The 19,395-nt window shown below is 36.9% G+C and overlaps 1 protein-coding gene across 1 annotated transcript in view; it reads left to right on the forward strand.

Moving 5' to 3' along the window:
- Positions 1 to 10,958, forward strand: part of LRRC7 (leucine rich repeat containing 7) — a 594,815-nt gene extending 583,857 nt beyond the window's left edge. Inside the window, exon 27 of the mRNA XM_062193395.1 lies at positions 10,851 to 10,958. Within this exon, the coding sequence (XP_062049379.1) occupies positions 10,851 to 10,958 (108 nt within the window). The remainder of the gene's footprint in view (positions 1 to 10,850) is intronic.
- Positions 10,959 to 19,395: the final 8,437 nt, after the last annotated feature.

Here is a 19,395-nt window from a genome sequence, read left to right on the forward strand (position 1 = left end):
CTTGGATTGAGTTCCTGGCTCCTGACTTCTACTCAACCTTGAAGGCATTTGAGCCATGAACCAGTGGGTGGGAGCTCTCTAAATCCATCTCTCTCTCTCTCTCGCTCTCTCTCTCTCTCTCCACTCCCCAAAAAAGTAAGTAATGTTTTTAAGTTAACTGTTGGAACCTTAAAAAATAAACGTAAGGTATTTGGAATTTCACTAAAGCAATTTCCATGAATGCCAAGAACTTAATGTATTTTTATATATTATTTGCTGGTTGAAAATTGAAAACACCAGAAATTTGTGGGTGGAGGGTGATGGTAACCATGGAATTCTACATGTTCAAATTAATTATTGCTTAGAATTATATAATATTTTGTAGGATAAGATTTTTTTCAAAAAATGCACCTTGATTAGAAGGCAGTTAAAATAATTTATATAATATGTGTGGTTTTATATGCCAGAGTTCCATTGCATATCATTATGAATTGTTTCGCTCATAGTATATAAACTAGAACAATTAATTTAAAATTTTTGAAAATACTGTTTGCTGCAAATCAAAAAAATTGTATTTTAAGTGTTAAGTACAACATAAGAACCAATGAAAACAAATTTATTAGCCTGGCTGTGCCCTTCATAGTTTGGCTAATATGAAAATAACATTAAGCTTCTTTATTGTGTCACTTAAATCACATAACAACCCTGCAAGGTTTCTGTTGTTAACAGATATCATAAACTTATTTGAGCTCTTCTCATTATACAATATTGATTCTCTAGAGAAAATTTTACTGATAACATCATGGATATTACATTTTCTTATTATTTGTTTGGTGACTTATTTGGAAAACATGCATCAAATCTCCATTGTGTACAAGGTATTGTGTCAAACAACTAAACAGTATAATAAGGAATATAATGAAGTTCCTGCCTTTATATAATCTAGTCCAGGAAGTAGACATGCCCAGAATTACCCAGAGCAGAAAATGAAGGAGAACGAGTCACACCAAATAGCTAACTGTCAAACATTCAGTAAAATGAACTCCAGTCTGCCTTTTAAAAGCATGCTGTCCACCAAAACAGAGACCAAGCTGCTTACAAATAAGGGGTGATTCGTAGAGTTTCTTTCTTTCATAGATAAAGGAAAAGGAATAGAGTTTGGCTTGTTGGGAAAATGCCTTGAAGATTTAGGTAGCAAATTCATTTGTTGATGTTCATTTGACATGTTTAATAGAAAGAAAATTGGCATTTGGCATAGCAGTTAGGATTCTACTTGGGACACTGATATTCCATATCATAGCGCCTGGGTTCAAATCCTAGCTCTGCTTCAGATTCTAGCTTCCTGCTAATGTGTACCCTGGGATTGCAATGGATGATAGCTCAAGTAGCTGGGTCCCTGCCACCCATGTGGAATGCCCAGATTGAGTCCAGGCTATTAGCTTCAGCCTGGTCCTGCCTCTGCTGTTACTGGTATTTAAAGAGTTAAGCAGCAGAGGGGAGATCTCTCTGCGTGTGTCTCTGTCTCTCTGACCTTTAAATAAAATGAAAAGAAACATAAATAATTTAAACAAAATAAAATCAGAGCAGATAAGTAAATTCCTTCAGAATTGATATTTGACAGTTCCTAAGTTTCTATACAAATAATTTCCAAAGTCCTCAATTGAGTCTACGCTTATTTCACCATGTCCCTTTTGCGCCTGAATTCATAAGGCATTCAGGCTAAAGTACATGTGTATACTTAAGACAGAAGAGAAATTCTTATGTTTTATTTTGTGAAGGATTTTATTTTGTGAAAGATTTTTTAATACTACAATAAAAGCAATTAAGATTTAAAACTTGGCCAGCGCTGCGGTTCACTAGGCTAATCTTCCGCCTGCGGTGCCGGTATCCCAGGTTCTAGTCCTGGTTGGGGCGCTGGATTCTGTTCCGGTTGCTCCTCTTCCAGGCCAGCTCTCTGCTATGGCCTGGGAAGGCAGTGGAGGATGGCCCAAGTCCTTGGGCCCTGCACCCGCATGGGAGACCAGGAGGAAGCACCTGGCTCCTGGCTTTGGATCGGCACAGTGCGCTGGCTATAGTGGCCATTTGGGGGTTGAACCAACAGAAGGAAGACCTTTCTCTCTGTCTCTCTCTCTAACTCTGCCTGTCCAAAAAAAAAAAAAAAAAAAAAAAATTTAAAACTTTCTCACAGGGGGCCAGTGCTGTGGCGCACTAGGTTAATCCTCCACCTGCGGTGCCGGCATCTCATATGGGCGCCTGGTTCAAGACCTGGTTGCCTCTCTTCCAGTCCAGCTCTCTGCTGTGGCCCGGGAGGGCAGTGGAGGATGACCCAAGTGCTTGGGCCCCTGCACCCACATGGGAGACCTGGAGGGGGTACCTGGTTCCTGGTTTCAGATCGGTGTAGCTCTGTCCATTGTGGCCATTTGGGGAGTGAACCAACTGAAAGAAGACCTTTTTCTCTGTCCCTCTTTCTCGCTGACTGTAACTCTACCTGTCAAATAAATAAATAAATAAATCTTTAAAAAAAAAAAACTTTCTCACATTTATAAATAGCAACATAAATTATTCCACCAACCCTATGTCCAAGGCTTCTCCAAGGCCAGTTTTTAAGTTTGGAGTTTTATATAATAAGAAATCTGGAATTACAGCATTGTCTGGAAAATTTCTGCAGTATAAACACCCGTAATTTACCCATTTAACAAGATATTATATCCAAATGTTGAAGGTCTACAGATTGTTGATAGGAAAGTGTTTCAAATGACTTGGCATAGAGTCATTGCAGTATTGATTGTGCAGTATGCGCAACTATATATATAACCCAATATCTAATGAGAGTACTCTATCAGATTAAAATTCTGAAGTAGGAACTAATTCCAGGTAGTTAATGTGAAAAATAATGATGATTATATAAAATTCCTACCATTTCTCATAAGGCCATGAAGGCTTACTCTTATAGCTCTAATTCGGTTGCTATGTTTTTTATTTTCTCTCATCCCAGGAGTTGTGGTTATTCAAAATGGTATATTCAAATACAAAATATATGTGTACTGGCCCTTTAAATGTTTTAACACAACCGTGTCTCTAGTCTTATTTCCCTTTTGGAATCTGTAAAGATCCATGCTGTCCTTCTTGATGGATTATTCTACCAACCTGTGGCCAAGCTTTCTCCATGGCCAATTTTTAAGTTTAGAGCCTTGGATAAGAAGAATATAACAGAATTCCTAGGAGCATCACAGCATCATCTGGAAAATTTCTGCAGTATAAACATTCGTAATTTATCTGTTTAATAAAACATTTGCCAGAAGGAAATGAAAGATAAATCCCAAAAGAACAAGAGGAGGAAATCCAGAAACAAAGTGTGTTTTACAGTAAATTGTTGAATTATATTTGCAAAACTCCACTTTTTGTTATTATTTTCATTAACCCTCAGTTTTTTTGTGTCTAAATCATGAGAAAGGGCATTTAAAAACATTTTGTGACACATGTCAAATGGAATTGAAATAATGAGAGCTATCTTCCGGAAATAACAAAGATTACAGTAAAATGTTCCTGCATGCTTTCAAGTCAACTAAAACTAGAAACTTATCAATTATATATTCTTTTTTTAATATTTATCTATTTGTTTGAAAGGTAGAGTTATAGAGAGGAAGAAGCAGAGGCAAAGAGAGAGAAATCTTCCATCTACTGATTCACTTCCCAAATGGCTGCAACATCCAGAGTTGGGCCAATCCAAACCCAGGAACCAGGAGGTTCATTTGGGTCACCCACGTGGGTGCAGGGGCCCAACTACTTGAGCTTCTGCTGCTTTCCCAGGCACATTAGCAGGCAGCTGGATCAGAAGTGGAGCAACCAGGACTTGAACAGCTGCCCATATGGGATACGGGCACTACAGATGATGGTTTTACCTGCTGCCCCACAGTGTCGGCACCAAATACACATTCTTGAAGCATAACAATTTCATAATTTCTTTTCCCAGATTGTTTTCTTAATAACCTCTTTTCAACTTAATAAGCACTCATTTATTTCTCACTTTTATTTGGGTGCAATTTTCTCAAAATTGTACACATTTTATTCAGATTGATGATAGTGTTCTTATGTAGAGCCTATATGTACCTAATGTGGCAGCATAGTTGTATTTTAAATTTTCATTGAATTATTCTTCAAACCACCTTTTTCATTTATATTATACACATTTGAAATATCATATGCATAAATATATTAATATACCTTTGTTTTTCAAATTATCATTGGATTTACACTCTGCAATTAATAGTGTATAGTACCAGTTTTTATTTCCTCAGCTTCCTCCATTCGTACACACAAAACAACCACAAAATGCCACTAGTTGGAATACTATGCTAATACTGTGATTCTTTTGGTATTTAGTTTTGCTGAAAAAACCTTACAAAATGCAGTAACATAATACTTTGATTCCCTGTCTGAACTATACAAGGTATAAGCAGATACTCATATTTATCATGTTAACAAATGCCGTGTAAATTTGTGCTGCTCTTCTGTCTCAAAGATGAAAGGAGAAGTTTCTCTAGGACTGAGATTCTATCTTCTCTTTGCATTCAAACCCCATTTCTAATTCCCTGTCATTACTTACTCTGGCAACAGGTCTACCATAATGCGTCATAGCCAGAAATGGCTCAATTACAACTAAACAGCGCATTCATTTTATGAGTGCAAAACACTCATAACAGCTTCACAACATGCAAAGGAACATACCGTGTCAAGATACAGAGAGCTAAAAACTGACATAAATTCCCATCTTCCCACTAATTGTGTGGTCTTGGATGTTTCACGTTCTCTCTCTGATCCTCACATTTTCATCTTTCAAAAACTCAGGGTTAACTAAGTGAGGAAAAATGTTCCTTCCTCTGACATTTTTCTTCTATTCCTGCAGCTGAATGAAAATGCTATTTCTTAAACTCGAGAAAGTAGCGAAGTAATATTAGCAGTGGTAACTAACACTTAGAGAGCTATTGATTGTCTATGGTATGCCAGGCCTTGTCATAAGACCTGACATATATTGACTCATATAATCTTTAATAAACTTCCTAAAGTAACATCCCAAGTCCTCCTGGTACTTCAAGCTATCCCCAGGTACTGGTTAAGGTCTTTTAAATAGGCCTCTTGAGGTTTGCCAAAGCTCTGACTTACAGCCAAACATTTCTGGTGACTAGAATTAGAGGTGAAGTCCTAATGTCCATTTGACTGAATGATCTCATTTATCAATCTACTTAGTTCCTTTTGAGAGGTTAGCTCTATTTATGTCTCTTTACTGATCTAACGCTCATTTGTACTTACAAGCATTAAAAACTAAAAGCTGGAGCTTCGAAGCTATGTTCAAAGACAAGTTCTAAAAGCATCTTGCTGGCCCTGATTCAGCACCTGGACTGTGGCTCTGACCAATCTAGAAGCCTACTTTATTAGACACGGATCCAGATGAGCCCAGAATAATACAGCTACCCCTTTCCCAGCTATTTCCTCTGTGCTACAGAAAAATAGCATTAAGTGAGGCCCCTAGCAAATATTTGATTGTCTTGGATTTTGTTACCTTCCTGAGCACTCTCTGTTGGTCCTTTTTGGAGATTACCCTTCCCAGATATCCTCCTGCCTGGGCCTCTAAGGAACCCAGAACTTTCTTTCCTCACCCCTCTCTGCCATCACTCTGGAACCAGCTTTCCACCACCTTCTGGAAGAAAGGATCAAACTGTTTCACCTTTCCCCATCTCACTTCAAGAAGATTTTCCTGAATGTTCTGGTGCATAGCAAACACGATCTTACAGTTCTGCTCTGCACTTCCAAAGCTACAATCCCCTGGGGCCGGCGCTGTGGCACAGTGGGTTAAAGCCCTGGCCTGAAGCGCTGGCATCCCATATGGGCACCAGTTCTAGTCTCGGCTGCTCCTCTTCCAATCCAGCTCTCTGCTATGGCCTGGGAAAGCAGTAGAAGATGGCCCAAGTGCTTGGGCCCCTGCACCCACGTGGGAGACTGGGAAGAAGCACCTGGCTCCTGGCTTCGGATCAGCGCAGCTCCGGCCATTGTGGACATCTGGGGAGTGAACCAGCAGATGGAAGACCTCTCTCTCTGTCTTGACCTCTCTCTGTAACTCTGTCTTTCAAATAAATAAAATAAATCTTTAAAAAAAAAAAAAAAAAGCTACAATCCCATCCTCTTCCTTTGATTAGATTTACTTTTTTTTTTTTTTTTTTCACAATGCTCCCCTTTAAGCATATTTTCTGACAGATCTCTGAGCATTCCCTGAAGGTAATACCAGGCTGCAGTAAAACCTAACCTCTGTTGCTAAAGCTGCCAACCTGACCTCCTTCCTGAATTCTACTCTTTTATTCCAAAATATATGATCAACAGTTCCTTTGAATGTGTTGCCTATACCACATACACCATTATTGTCTTGTTACCTAAGTTTGCTATTTCTGCAAGGGTCGCTATTTTCAGTTAATGGCATTACAATTTGATCCTTTTTTATTCCTTGCACTTTTGTCTAATCAGGTACCAAATTTATAAGATCTACCTATAGAAAGTTTCCTTCTTTTTAATCTATTTCCTATTAACTCTTCTAGACTTGCTGTAGCAGATAGTCTGACAGTCTGTCTACTTTTAGGAGAGAAGGCTCACATATGGCCACAACAACCCAATTAAGCTAGAGTTGAAACTATAATAAGAATGAGAGATTCAGCACTTGTGTAGCTTTTAACTTAGGACTAGGGGCTATCTCCATTAGTATTTTTAAAGTGAGTCCAATTAAACTTGATAACATTCTGAGTGGGAATCATGGTCCTACAACCACTGGAAAGAACATAATCATGTTAGAAGGTAAAACAGGTGATACAGCAACAATCTTTAAGGGAAAAAAATGCTCATTCTTTTATCATGGTCAGTGAAATGTTAGTTAAATCACTTGGAGTGTGGTCTTACTATTTCCATAAAATAATGAGAAAAATAATAAGAAAGAATATTATGGCATCATATGATTGAGCCCAATCCTTCTCCTGGCTATGTGATGTAAGACAAGTCACCTGTCTGAGGTGTAGATCTTTTGCTTACAAATAGCAGGATTAGCCTGGCCCAGCAGTTTTCACACTGTGTTTTTGCACTGTGAGATTAAAAGATATTAGTAAGCAAGCTGGTCTCTGAATGCAATCCACCTCTATCCCTATCTCTATCCCTATCTCTATCTCTATCTCTTTCATCTCTAGCTCTAGCTCTGTCTCTACCTCTACCTCTACCTCTGTCTCTGGTCTCTGTCTTTCCAGGAAAGTTCTGTTTAAATGTTTTCCATATTGGGCTCTCTCTCTCCTCCTTTTGAAGAAAAGATTATTTGAAATAACTCTCCTTCTAAAAACCGAAACAAAAAACAACCCTTCCTCATTAGCCTAGTTTTGCAATTGTTTCCTATGCTAATATCTGGGGTCTAAATTGACAGATTTATTTGTTTTAATTCTGTTTATTCATCTATTTATGTTATTTAACTATTTATTTATTTATTTATTTGAAAGTCAGAGCTAGAGAGAGAGAGAGAATGAACGAATGAATGAATGAATCCTCTGGTTTATTCCCCAGATAGCCACAATATCCAGTGCTGAGCAAAGCCAAAGCCAGGGGCCAGGAGCTTCATCAGGGTGTCTCACATGGGTGCAGGGGCCTAAATATTTGGGCCATCTAGTGCTGCTTCCCCAGGTGCCATTAGTATGGAGCTGGATAGGAAGTGGAATAGTTGGGATTTGAGCCAGAGCCCATATGGGATGTCAGTGTCGCAGGTGGATGCTTTACCCACTATGCCACAATGCTGCCCTATTTGTTCTAATTCTTACAAAAAAAGATTGTATATGTGAATCATGTGAAAACTCTTCCCCCTGCATATACCATTGCAGAATTTTCACAAAATAGCTGATTGTTCATTTGAGGGCTGGAGGAGACTTTGGGGATGAGACAAGAGAAGGACTGGTCCTCTGCTCATCACATTTTTGCCAGATATGAGCAACAGAAAACTTCATTATATGGTTCTGAGAAACAGCTCACTTGGAAATTTCCCATCCTCACTTTGCCCTCTTCTGAGCTACCTTAGCATTTTCTCTCTTCAGGTGTTAATTCAATTAACGTGCATTTGGTAAGTGCTTACTCATGAAAGACATATTCCACATTATTTCTTGTTATGTCCATGCCTTGCTTCCCCATCTAGATGACCACTTATCTGATGGGAGCTTCTCTGCTTCATTTCTTTCTAACTTTCTATCCCTAGTGCCTAGCAAAACACCTTGGGCAGTCAGCACACAACAGATACTTTTTATTGAAACAAAGCAAAAGTAGTCATAGTGGTAGTAGACCAAGCTTCTTTGAAGATTCTTTGATAAAAATGTCATTCTATGAGGGCCAGTGCTGTGGTGCAGCAGGCTAATGCCCTGGCCTGAAGCACTGGCTTCCCGTATGGGCGCCGGTCGAGACTCGGCTGCTCTACTTCCCATCCATCTCTCTACTATGGCCTGAGAAAGTAGTAGAAGATGGCCCCTGCACCTGCGTGGGAGACCCGGAAGAAGCTCCTGGCTCCTGGCTTCAGATCGGCACAGCTCCAGCCATTGCGGTCAATTGGGGAGTGAACCATCAGATGGAAGACTCTCTCTCTCTCTCTCTCTCTCTGTCTCTCTCTCTCTCTGTCTCTGTCTCTCTCTCTGCCTCTCCTCTCTCTGTGTAACTCCGACTTTCAAAGAAATAAATAAATCTTTTTAAAAAAGTGTCATTCTAAACTAACAGTTTTTGATTAATTTGCTATGTAAGTTTTATACCATTTATGTCCTTAACACTGACTTTACTATTAACATTAATATTATGTTAAGTCTGATGATAGACAACATACCATTCTTGGTTTCCAAATCATACTGAATTCCTCAGCCCTTAAGCTTGAAGATGAAAGATTTGAACAATTCCCTGAAAATTCCCAGTGAGTTTTGGGTTCCTTACAACCTTAGATTTACATCTGCATGTAGAGAAATCTGAGCACTCACAATGCCATCAATAAATTTTAATATTGAAGACTTCCATTATTAAAATTAAATTTTATTTTCACGATTAAGCTATATATTTTTGTCAAATTGAAGTTATTAAAGTTGGTATGTCGCTTAGAATAACAGTGAAATAAATACATGTTTAATGGAAGTTTACTATTTTACTAATGTCAGAAACAGGATCAGGATAGAAAGAAGAATGTACCATGTGCTGTGTTCTCTGCTCCCCATTGTCATCTGAACAGAAGTAACATCAAATGGAAATTCATTGTCTGATTTTTATTATAACTTCAGACGAGAAACTGGACTACGTAACACATGCAAAGTTCTACTCAGCTATTCTTCCCTATCACTGAAATGGCCAATGCCAACTTTGACAGGAATTTTCATTAGTTAAATATTATTAAAAAATACATAGTTTCTCTAATTCAAAGGAAATTTATAGTTATAATTATATATAGATTTACAAGGGTTTATATTTTGTTTTCCACATTTTTTCTTAAAGGCATGTATACTGTGGTTTAAAAATACAATATTTTAAAACCTTTATCACATTATTAACCAATTTTAATGAACTAGTGCTAAAATGTGATGTAGCAGATAATTTTTACCCAATTTATAAAGATTGTATGGTATTGCTAGAGACTTAATGCTATCTTAAATTTGAAAAAGCTAAAGGCAAATGTTTTATTTTTTAAGTGATTGGTTATTTGAAATGTTAATCACATTTTAAGAAACCATATTTTAAAGTACATAACAAAGGCAATGTTTATCCAAAATAAGTACTAGTTCATTAAAAATTAAAAAAAAAAAAAAACCAGGATCTGTTATCTGTACTTGGCCAATCAGCCAATTTGACTTCTTTCCTCAATCAGCTGAGTTTCAGGCTGCAATGGAAGCAGTTATATAACTGTCAGTCACTGGGTTGCAGAGTTATTCCTACCAACTTTCAATAAGATTGTTTTATTTTGGCCTTCACAACAGTGAAGGCTTCAGAGACCCTCTTCTTTCTATATTACTAATACAAATCATTCCAATCAAGATAGTCTGCAATTTGATGTAGACACACCATAGAACTGTGAGTGCTAAATACAAAAAAATGTATGTTTTGTGACATCAGTGTCAAATAACAGCCAGCTGGAATCCTGAGATTGTGAATTTAGGCTAATTATGTTGACAATGAAATTTGATTACTTATGTTAATGATTTTTAATAAGAAGACAAAAGTCATATTCTCTTTTATTGCTATCAGTTTATTTTATCCCTGAGCAATGAATGGAAACTTTAAGTATATTGGGTTGTGTTGAGAACTTTCAATACAGATAATGAATATAATTTCATTCAACAATAAGAGAAATAAAAAAGTCTTCAACATAAAAATGCATATACAATTTTTCTGTGAGTCAGCATTAAATTGTACTACTGGTATATAGTTATATTTGACATAAATGAACTTTTTACCATGCTAATTGTATCTGTGATTGTATAACACAAAATCAATGCCCACGTGCACACTTCCAAACTATCTCAAATAAGCTCCTGCAAAAATGATTCAAAACAACAGAACTGAACAACTACTATTCCAAAGTATATCTATTATTTGCCCCTGTTCCTTTGCGATTAGAACAGTGACAAGGACGTAGTTATGGGTATTTTTTTGTTGAATTAATAAATTGGGTTGAATCAGGATGAAATTGGTTGCTTTTGTAGTGGCGATTCTATTACGAATTTTAAAAATGGATAATTTGTTGCTCAGTGCTCCCTTGAATCTAATTATTAGAAAAAAGATTAATACAATGGTAAACAGTTTGCAATAATTTCCCTGTTTTCTTTGTATATTTACAGGCAAATGGACACAGTTTTGTACATATGGAACATGAAAAAGCTGTATTATTACTGAAGAGTTTCCAGAACACAGTAGACCTAGTTATTCAACGTGAGCTTACTGTCTAAATATTTTTTATAAATAGTAAAAATACGTCTAGCCAGACCTAATGTTCAAAAATAAATTTATACATAGAAACAAATTTTGCCAATTGCTGGACCAATGGCAAACATTAGTGCCAAATGTATAATGCTATATGTTAGCACTGATCATCCTTAAAAATGTTAACTCTATAAATATGATGTTCATGTGGTTATGTATTAGTTTTAATTGTCAGCCTCTGGCTGTGCATTGGTGCAGTTTTGTTTTTATTTTGTTTTTGTTTTTTAATCAAATAAGTTTCTTCTCAAAGTGGATTTCATATAATTTCGGAGCACGGAAGCACATACAAGCTCTTAACAAATTCTGCTCTCCATCAGAAACACTGCCTCAAAGTTGTATATGCCTTTATATAGAAAATACAAATATGAAGAATTGTAATTCCCATAAAATATTTCTAGCACAAGGTATATGTTGGCATATATACAAAAAGAATATAGAGAAAAACAATATTTTCATAAACTAAACATCTCGGATTGAGAAAGAAAATATATCTTAAAATAAGACTTTACTATATTGAATCTTTTTCAATAAAATTACATGATAATGCCTTATGAAAGTAACTGTACATATGGTATAAAGTGTTTATATTTGGTTCCATATTCATTTGCTAAATTCTCATAACACAGAGTGAAATATTTCATAAATTAGCCATTTATCTCTGGGACCTGAATAAAAATAGGACAAACTAATTTGTTCAATGCCTTTAGATAATTATAGTACATGCAGAGTTAACAAACAGACTAAAGGCCATTGTAGATAACTGTTTTTCACCACAAACTCAAGCAGTGGATGATGATGATGGGTGGCAGGAAAGATATTGCTTTATTTCTTTCAAATTTATGTTGATTATAAACTGTAGCCCCAGTGATTTCTTTACTTGTAAATGTGGAATTTTTTTGTGTGTGGCTTAATTTAATTTGCTACTTTTAAATCACTTAAAATGAGTTTGGGGAATTGATAAAATTTATCATTAAGAAAGACTTGTTAGAAAGTTATGGTCGGTGATTAAAAACCTTTGGTATTTAAATATGAAACTTCAAATATAATTTCTCAGAGCTGTGGTCTATCTACATTATTAAAATATATTATTCCTCAGAAAAATTTCAAGGTATATAAAATTCTGAATACATTTTGAAGAAAAAGACAAATCTAGTTAATTTAGGGTTATTTACCTGACGTTGAAACTATTTTCTTCTCTAAGTGATGAAAATTCATTTTGAAACATTTAAAGTATTTCTTTATTTTAGTCATGAGTTTGATTAAAATATTAATTTGACATTCCATAATATTTTTTCAGTCATTGCATGCATTTTCTTTCATATTTCCACATAGCTTCTTTATATAATGAATTTATGTTATGCGCTACTCTTTCAAGTATTCTAATGGGGTTTTCAAATATTGATGTCACCAAAGCTCTGAGAATAATATTTGTAAGTTAATTGTTTTATGGGGACATTGAAAATATTGTATTTTTGTAGGATCTATTAAAATGAGTGTCACTTATTAGAAGTACAGTAGTATTTTTTGGCAATAGAATTTGTCACTTGAAGGTAAATGATGCTTCTCTTTATAAATAATGCACTAATTCTGATGTTGCTTTAAGTCAAGGTGACATCCATGATTTTATAGGGTTTGGCAATTAGCTAATGAATAGGTGATTAGCCTATTTAGTATGTTTCCCAGAAGTAACTTTTAAATGCATTTTAATACATGGAGAGTTTCTGATGACAAATGTCTTTCAGAGTCTAATTTCAGAGTCATTGTCAAAAACTCACTCCAACCACTGTATACAGATATTGTAGAATGATCATCATTTTGGTCTCACAATATCACTCAAAAGGCAAAACAAACTCATGAGTGTAGTTTAGGGGCAATGAAGCATCTTGAACAGTTCCATTAGTTTTGTGAAGTCTTGTTGGGAGAGGTGGGAAAAAAGCAAGATGGAGGATTTCCCTGTCTGTTTCTCATGTCTGCTTTGCACACAAAGCCCAGTGCCTCAGGAGACGCTCCCATGGCACATGGCTGAGAGAAACATAATCCTAGTGAACAGAGCTAGCACTCCTGAAGTGACAACAGGGTCTTAGGCCAATGCTGTGAAACTTCCTAGTCTGCAGTTCAGAAGTGAACCAAAGAGAAAAAGGTCTCAGGATCAGCAGGAAAAGAAACGTGATAAGCCAAAGCACCTCATTCATTGTTAGCAGGATAGACCTGAGAACCAGGCAACAGTGAAAAGATGGTTTTTTTTTTTTTTTTTTTTTTTTTTAGCATGACTAAAGAGAATCGCTAACCACTTGAGGCCAGGCCAGGGGTGAGGATCTAATTGTTTCTCAGCTAGCCAAACCCACTGATCTTTAAGTTTTGACTTCTTTTGAGTAACTGATTTAGCTGCCTGAAGTTAGAATCTGGTTCATGTTAACAGCAACAGAAAGTCAAGGGTGTGCCTTTAACAACAACAAACAAGGTGGAATTCATGCTGATTCCAACAGACTCTACCTCTTGGTCTTTAAGTTTTATTGTAATCTTTCTGCTGAGGAAGCTATTGAAACGTGATGGACCAGTAAGATGTAATGGATGGCATTAAGAAAGATTAAAGATGGAAGGAAAAATAGCTGAAAAGAATTAGTAGAATGGCTATGGATTTAACAAGACAAATCGACTGCAGTGGACAACTACAAAACTATTTACAGGGCCTATAGGCCTTTATTGTAAAATCTCTCTTAAGTTAGTTCCCACCCTTCCAGACAACACAGGTCACCTAAACACACATAATAATGTCCAAATATAAGTGTATTTTTGGTAAGGAATAGTCAAAGTCAGTATAGCATACAGATATTAACATCATGCTAATTGCTCATTGAAACCTAAAGAAGACATGTGTCTCAGTTAGATTTGTAATTGCAAAACATCAAGTAATCTTGGTTGTTTCTGGGCCTTGGTTTACTAGCTTTAAGTTGGAAAACAGTTTAAAACAGAGGATACTATCACAAATTAACAACCTTTCATCTTAAATATGATTATATACATAATCACTGATATAATTGCTTACAATTTATCAAGTATGCTAACAAAAGGGAAGAGTCGAAGGAAGTAAATATTGAAAAAAACTATTTATATGTTCAAATGTTAAGTGAAAAATATTTGATCTTGCCAAAATCATTAGATGAAGGAAACCAGAAAAACACTTTATTTTTAATCATAAAATCTACTTAAAGCTTTGGAGAACACAACTGTACTGTGAATTTGGTTTTCCACTGGCTCTTAGGCTTTCCTTAATTTCCGCCCTTTTAGGTACACAGATCAAAAATGTCTATTCTGTTTAATATACTTTTATCAAAAAGCAAGAATATGATAAAGCCAGACAAGAAGCCACAATGGCATGAAACTATGCTTTAAGTTTTTGGTAAATCCAATTAGATAATTGTCAGATAACTCAATCAAACAATTTGTTTCATTGTTTCCTGACATACTAACTAAATCCGATCAGAAAATTTAATCAGAGGATCAATGTTTTCATTGATTCCTGATTCACTAACCAAACAGCAAGTTTTGCAACACTAGGCTGGTCAGTAAAAAGTTATGCAAATAATGAAGTCTAGTGAGTTAAGAAAAGAAAAGCAGGAATAAGATTCCAGTAAACTTCATTTCACAGAAATGCTAATTCTTTTTGAGGCTTAATAAAATGTCAAACACTGGCTAGTGATGTACCCTCTCTTATGATCAGCTACCTGATCTCCTGGGGGAATTGAAGGGAAATCTCCGGATTTGAGATTACTTGCATGAACTTTTCTCCTTAGAATACAACTGATTTCCATTAAGAAAAGCATCCTGACTTGGCTCAGAATATTTCCCACTACCCAGTGGGTCTCAAGAATGCATGTATAAGAAAATAGAAAGTGGGCAGTAGGGAAATGGGTGTACACTGTAAAGCAAGTGCATTAATATTATAGGAGATCCTGGGTGTCAGTTCTCCCATATACATTACTGTAGCTCCATTTTGAAGTCTGTTATTCTCCAAGACACCCAGTGTACCTAACTAAGACAGATGCAATTGAGTTTTACAGTTATATCCTAAACTTTCTAGGGTCATTTCTGTTCATTCATTGCTGCTGCCACTGCTTTAGATTCATCCCTCCAACTCCTCATGCTATTCCAAAGGCAGTGGATGTCTGGTCTCATCCTGATGGAAGATGGATAAGAGACCCCCTGAGAATTCTAGCTTTTCAGAGACCCTTGTGAACCAAGGTTCCAATCTGTTCCAGCTTCTAGGTTGGAAGTGACTTTCTTGGATAATCATGGAACTTATAGCAGTAGCATAAGCAAGGCCCAGAGGTGAGGCACTTGCACATTGCTAACCACAGCAAACCAAGCTTATGTGTGAGGGTGAGGGTGGAAATGCCTTAACAGAACTGTGTTTCCAATTCTGTGTTTTAAATGTTGAATTTTGCCCTATTGAGGGACTTTCTCTCAGTCTTCTGCTGCTTATGGTTGGGATAGGCTCTAATCTTCATCTTTCCACTGTCTGCAAGAGAATGCTTTGGAAACATTCTCCCATGACCACCATTTCTACTTTGGAGAATTCTGAGATGTTTGAACAACTGAGAGGAAAATCACTGGTTTTTTTTTTTTTTTTTTTTTTTTTTTTAATTAAAAACATATAGTAGGGGCCGGCACTGTGGCGTAGTGGGTGGGGCCGCCACCTCTAGTGCTGGCATCCTTGTGGGTGGAGGTTCGAGTTCCAGCTACTCTACTTCCTATCCAGCTCTCTGCTGTGGCCTGGGAGGGCAGTGGAATATGGCCCAAGTCCTTGGGCCCTGTACCTGTGTGGGAGACCCAGAGGACGCTCCTGGCTTCAAATTGGCCCAACTCTGGCCATTGTGGCTATTTGGGGAGTAATCAAGCAGATGGAGGACCTCTCTCTCGCTCTCTCTGCCTCTGCCTTTCAAATAAAATAAATATTTTTAAAAAACATATACTGAACATATATGATATTGAATCCCCTTGGGTTTTAACTACATGATTCTCTTAATCTTTCCTGAGAGCAAGAGGAAAAGAGTAAGCAAAGGGAAATAGTTCATTAGTTTCAATTTGAGAGGCATTTCTTCAGCTGGAAGCATTTTCCTAGCTGACCTGAAGTCCGGAGTCAGTTTATGCTGTTTCTAACAATACATTAAGCACCAATCAGGGTAAGAAGTGGGCCCAGAGGTAAGGACTACACAGATGAGAAGGCTGTCTCTGCAGCTGTGTTAGCCTCGGCCCAAACTTTCTGCAATCTACTCTCTAAAAAAATATTTATTTGTTTGAAAGTCAGAGCTACAGAGAAGGAGAGACAGAAAGATCGTCCATCCATTGGTTCACTCCCCAAAAGCCAAAACACGCCAGGGCTGGGCCCAGCTGAAACCAGTAGCCAGGGGCTTCTTCTAGGTCTCCCACATGGGTGCAGGGGCCCAGGCACTAGGGCCATCTTCCGCTGCTTTCCCAGGCCATTAGCAGGGAGCTGGATAAGAAGCAGAGCAGCTGGGACTCAAGCCGGCACCCATATGAGATGCTGGCACTGCAGACAGCAGCTTTAACCGCTATGCCACAGCGCTGGCTCCTAATATGCTGGTTTTTGTTTTTTGTTTTTTTTTTTTTTTAAACAAACTTAATTTTGTTCATGGCAGAACCTCAAGGAGTAGAAGACTGACTGTGAAATTCAGACAGCATTCATGAGGGAAATACTGAAATTGTGTGACTCTCACTAGTCAGGTTTTGGAACCAGTATAGGACTGACCAAAAAAAAGTCATGAGTCAAATTTTCACAGCTGAGATTTTCAAAACTAGCATAACTTCCTTTCTTTGTTTTTCTATTATTTTCTTCTCTCTCTTTTGTTTTTTCCCTTTCCTTCCCTCCTTTTTAAAAAAAAAAAAGTTCTTTTTTTTCATTCTTTAAGCCAGAATAATTATCAATAAGTGTAGGATCTGTTGTTGAGAAAAACGTTAAATGGATCATCCAATCTTTCTTTAGTTGTGAAAGTATATTATTTTCTATAACCATTGCACAAATGTTATATTGTTTGTGCCTGTTTTTTTTTCCTTCTTTAAAATACTGTGATGAGTAAACCCTAACAAATAGCAGGTATTTCTACCCTGAAACTAAAATATCTTAGTACAGATTTTTTTCTTCTCATTAGCAAATTTCTATATTTCCTCCTCCATAGGAAAATATTTACTGTAGCTGAATCTCAGATGCTAGAATATGTCATTCATAAATTCTAAATTTTAGAGACATTTCATTAAAGAATGTAACTAAAACATTAAATACAATGATTATAAATATTAAATATTTGTTAGGCATCAGGTATATGTCAGATAGTGCAAGGGATAAAATAAGTTCTCCTGTACATGGAGTTTCACAGTCAAGTGGAAAGATAAGAGAAATTCCAGATTAAAGACAGCACAGGGCAATGTGGTGAGTCATTTTGTGCCTGCCCTCAACCTATCCTGTTGCCAAAGGAAATTGCATCTTTATCTTTGCAAATCTGTTTGGATTTGAGAAGGGATGTTCATTTGGAGCTGTAGATAGGTCTCTCTATTGTATCTGTGGCCCTTTGGAAGTCATTATGAATGTTTGCTTGGATTTAGGGCACTCTTTGATAGTCAAGACTGGTAAGAGTTGATATGTTACTGGACAATATATTTAGTACTGAGAATCGCTTGGATCTCTGGATGAGCGGTCAGAATTTGTCCAGTTTATTTGTTCTAAAGAGTAAAGGTCATAAAATGAAGATCAGTATCCCTCAACCTGGTTCTGCACTGTATCTATGAGCCCCTGACACGATGAAAGAAAAAGATGGAGGGCAATACTTTATAAAAGTTATGAGGTGTTTGATTTAAAAGATTCTTCTATGTTGAGTGCTCCCAAAAGGTTGCTCCTATAACCACTGCCTCTCAGGGACCATCAGGAAACATGGGATTGGGAATTCATGTAGTCCAGTATTAGAATGCAGTGAGTTGAACAGTCATTCAGTTGGCTCATTTCATATTTACTTCACTTGTGGGATGAACATTTTTACTGCATACTATTCAATTGATCCCATGAAAATTCTGCTTTATAAAGTTGAATCATACATATCCACATACATAAACACCTATTTATTTATTCTTCCAAGGAAAGTTTAAGCTTCTGAATGTAGGAATTGTTGAGTTTTTTTCTCATCCCATTTATACTGTTTTAGATATGTAGGAATCCTTGCCTTTCCCTGTATACACCTTGTGCTTTTATACTTAAGTTTTTTTTTTTTTTTAAAGGTTTATTTATTTGAAAGGTAAGCTACAGAGAGAGGGAGAGACAGAGAGAGAGATCTTCCATCCACTGGTTCACTCTGCAAATGGCTGTAACAGCCAGGGTTAGGTCAAGCCAAAGCCAGGAACGAGGAGCTTTTTCTAGGTCTCCCACATGGGTGGCAGAGGCCTGAACAGATCGGCCATCTTCTGCTGCTTTCTCAGGCACATTAGCAGAGAGCTGGATGGTAAGTAGATTAGCTGGGACTTGAACTGGCACCACATGGGATGCTGGCATCACAGACAGTAGCTCAACCTGCTGGCCACAACACCAGCCTCTATTTCGGCTTCTGCCCACACCAGTCCTTCTACTGGAGTACCTTTCTCTTCCATTCCCTTTCTAAATTACTAGAAACCATATGCAGTCTCCAGGATCCAGTTTAAAAAACACTACAACCATGAACTCTTCCCCAGTCTTAGGGGAAGAAATTTCCTCAGTACCATCTTAATACTTTTGTGCATATTTTGTAGTGTCTTTCACATTCCGACTAATCATGGCTATTGGATATTTGCTTTCTCAGCTCTCAATTGTAAGCTCCTTGAGGCAGAGCATCAGATACTATTTAATAGAGGTCTTCTGGACAAATACCTTCAAGAGGGCACATACAGGTTTATTTACCATATATCCTGTTAGTCTCAATGTCAGAAGCACAGTAGATGCTCACTAAATATCCGGCGATGATTAAATAAATGACAGGCCTGGCACATGAAGGCCCCTAATACTGAATTAAACAGGAAGTTGATGTTCTATTTGTGTAATCTTAAAATGCTAATATTTTAACTTAGTTCATTTGCCAATCCTAGTTTAAAAAAAATTCTATCTTTTAACATGATCTTCCTTCCCTCTTTAGCATTTCTCCTGAGACCTTTTAGGTCTCATGTGCTGTTTCAGCAATTATGTTTAATTTCCCTTTTATGTGTTCTAAGGGCCTTAACAATGTCCAAAAAGTTTAAGAAATGCCTTTTTGTTCCTTTAATTGGAGTACATTATCTATCCTTTTGATTTGTTTGGATTTTATTTCTCTCCTGGGAAGAAGTGATGCCTACAGTTGTCAGAAATGCCTGAGAAGCACAATCACACAG

The sequence above is a fragment of the Lepus europaeus genome, chromosome 5, assembly GCF_033115175.1.
Source record: "Lepus europaeus isolate LE1 chromosome 5, mLepTim1.pri, whole genome shotgun sequence".
Taxonomy (NCBI): domain Eukaryota; kingdom Metazoa; phylum Chordata; class Mammalia; order Lagomorpha; family Leporidae; genus Lepus; species Lepus europaeus.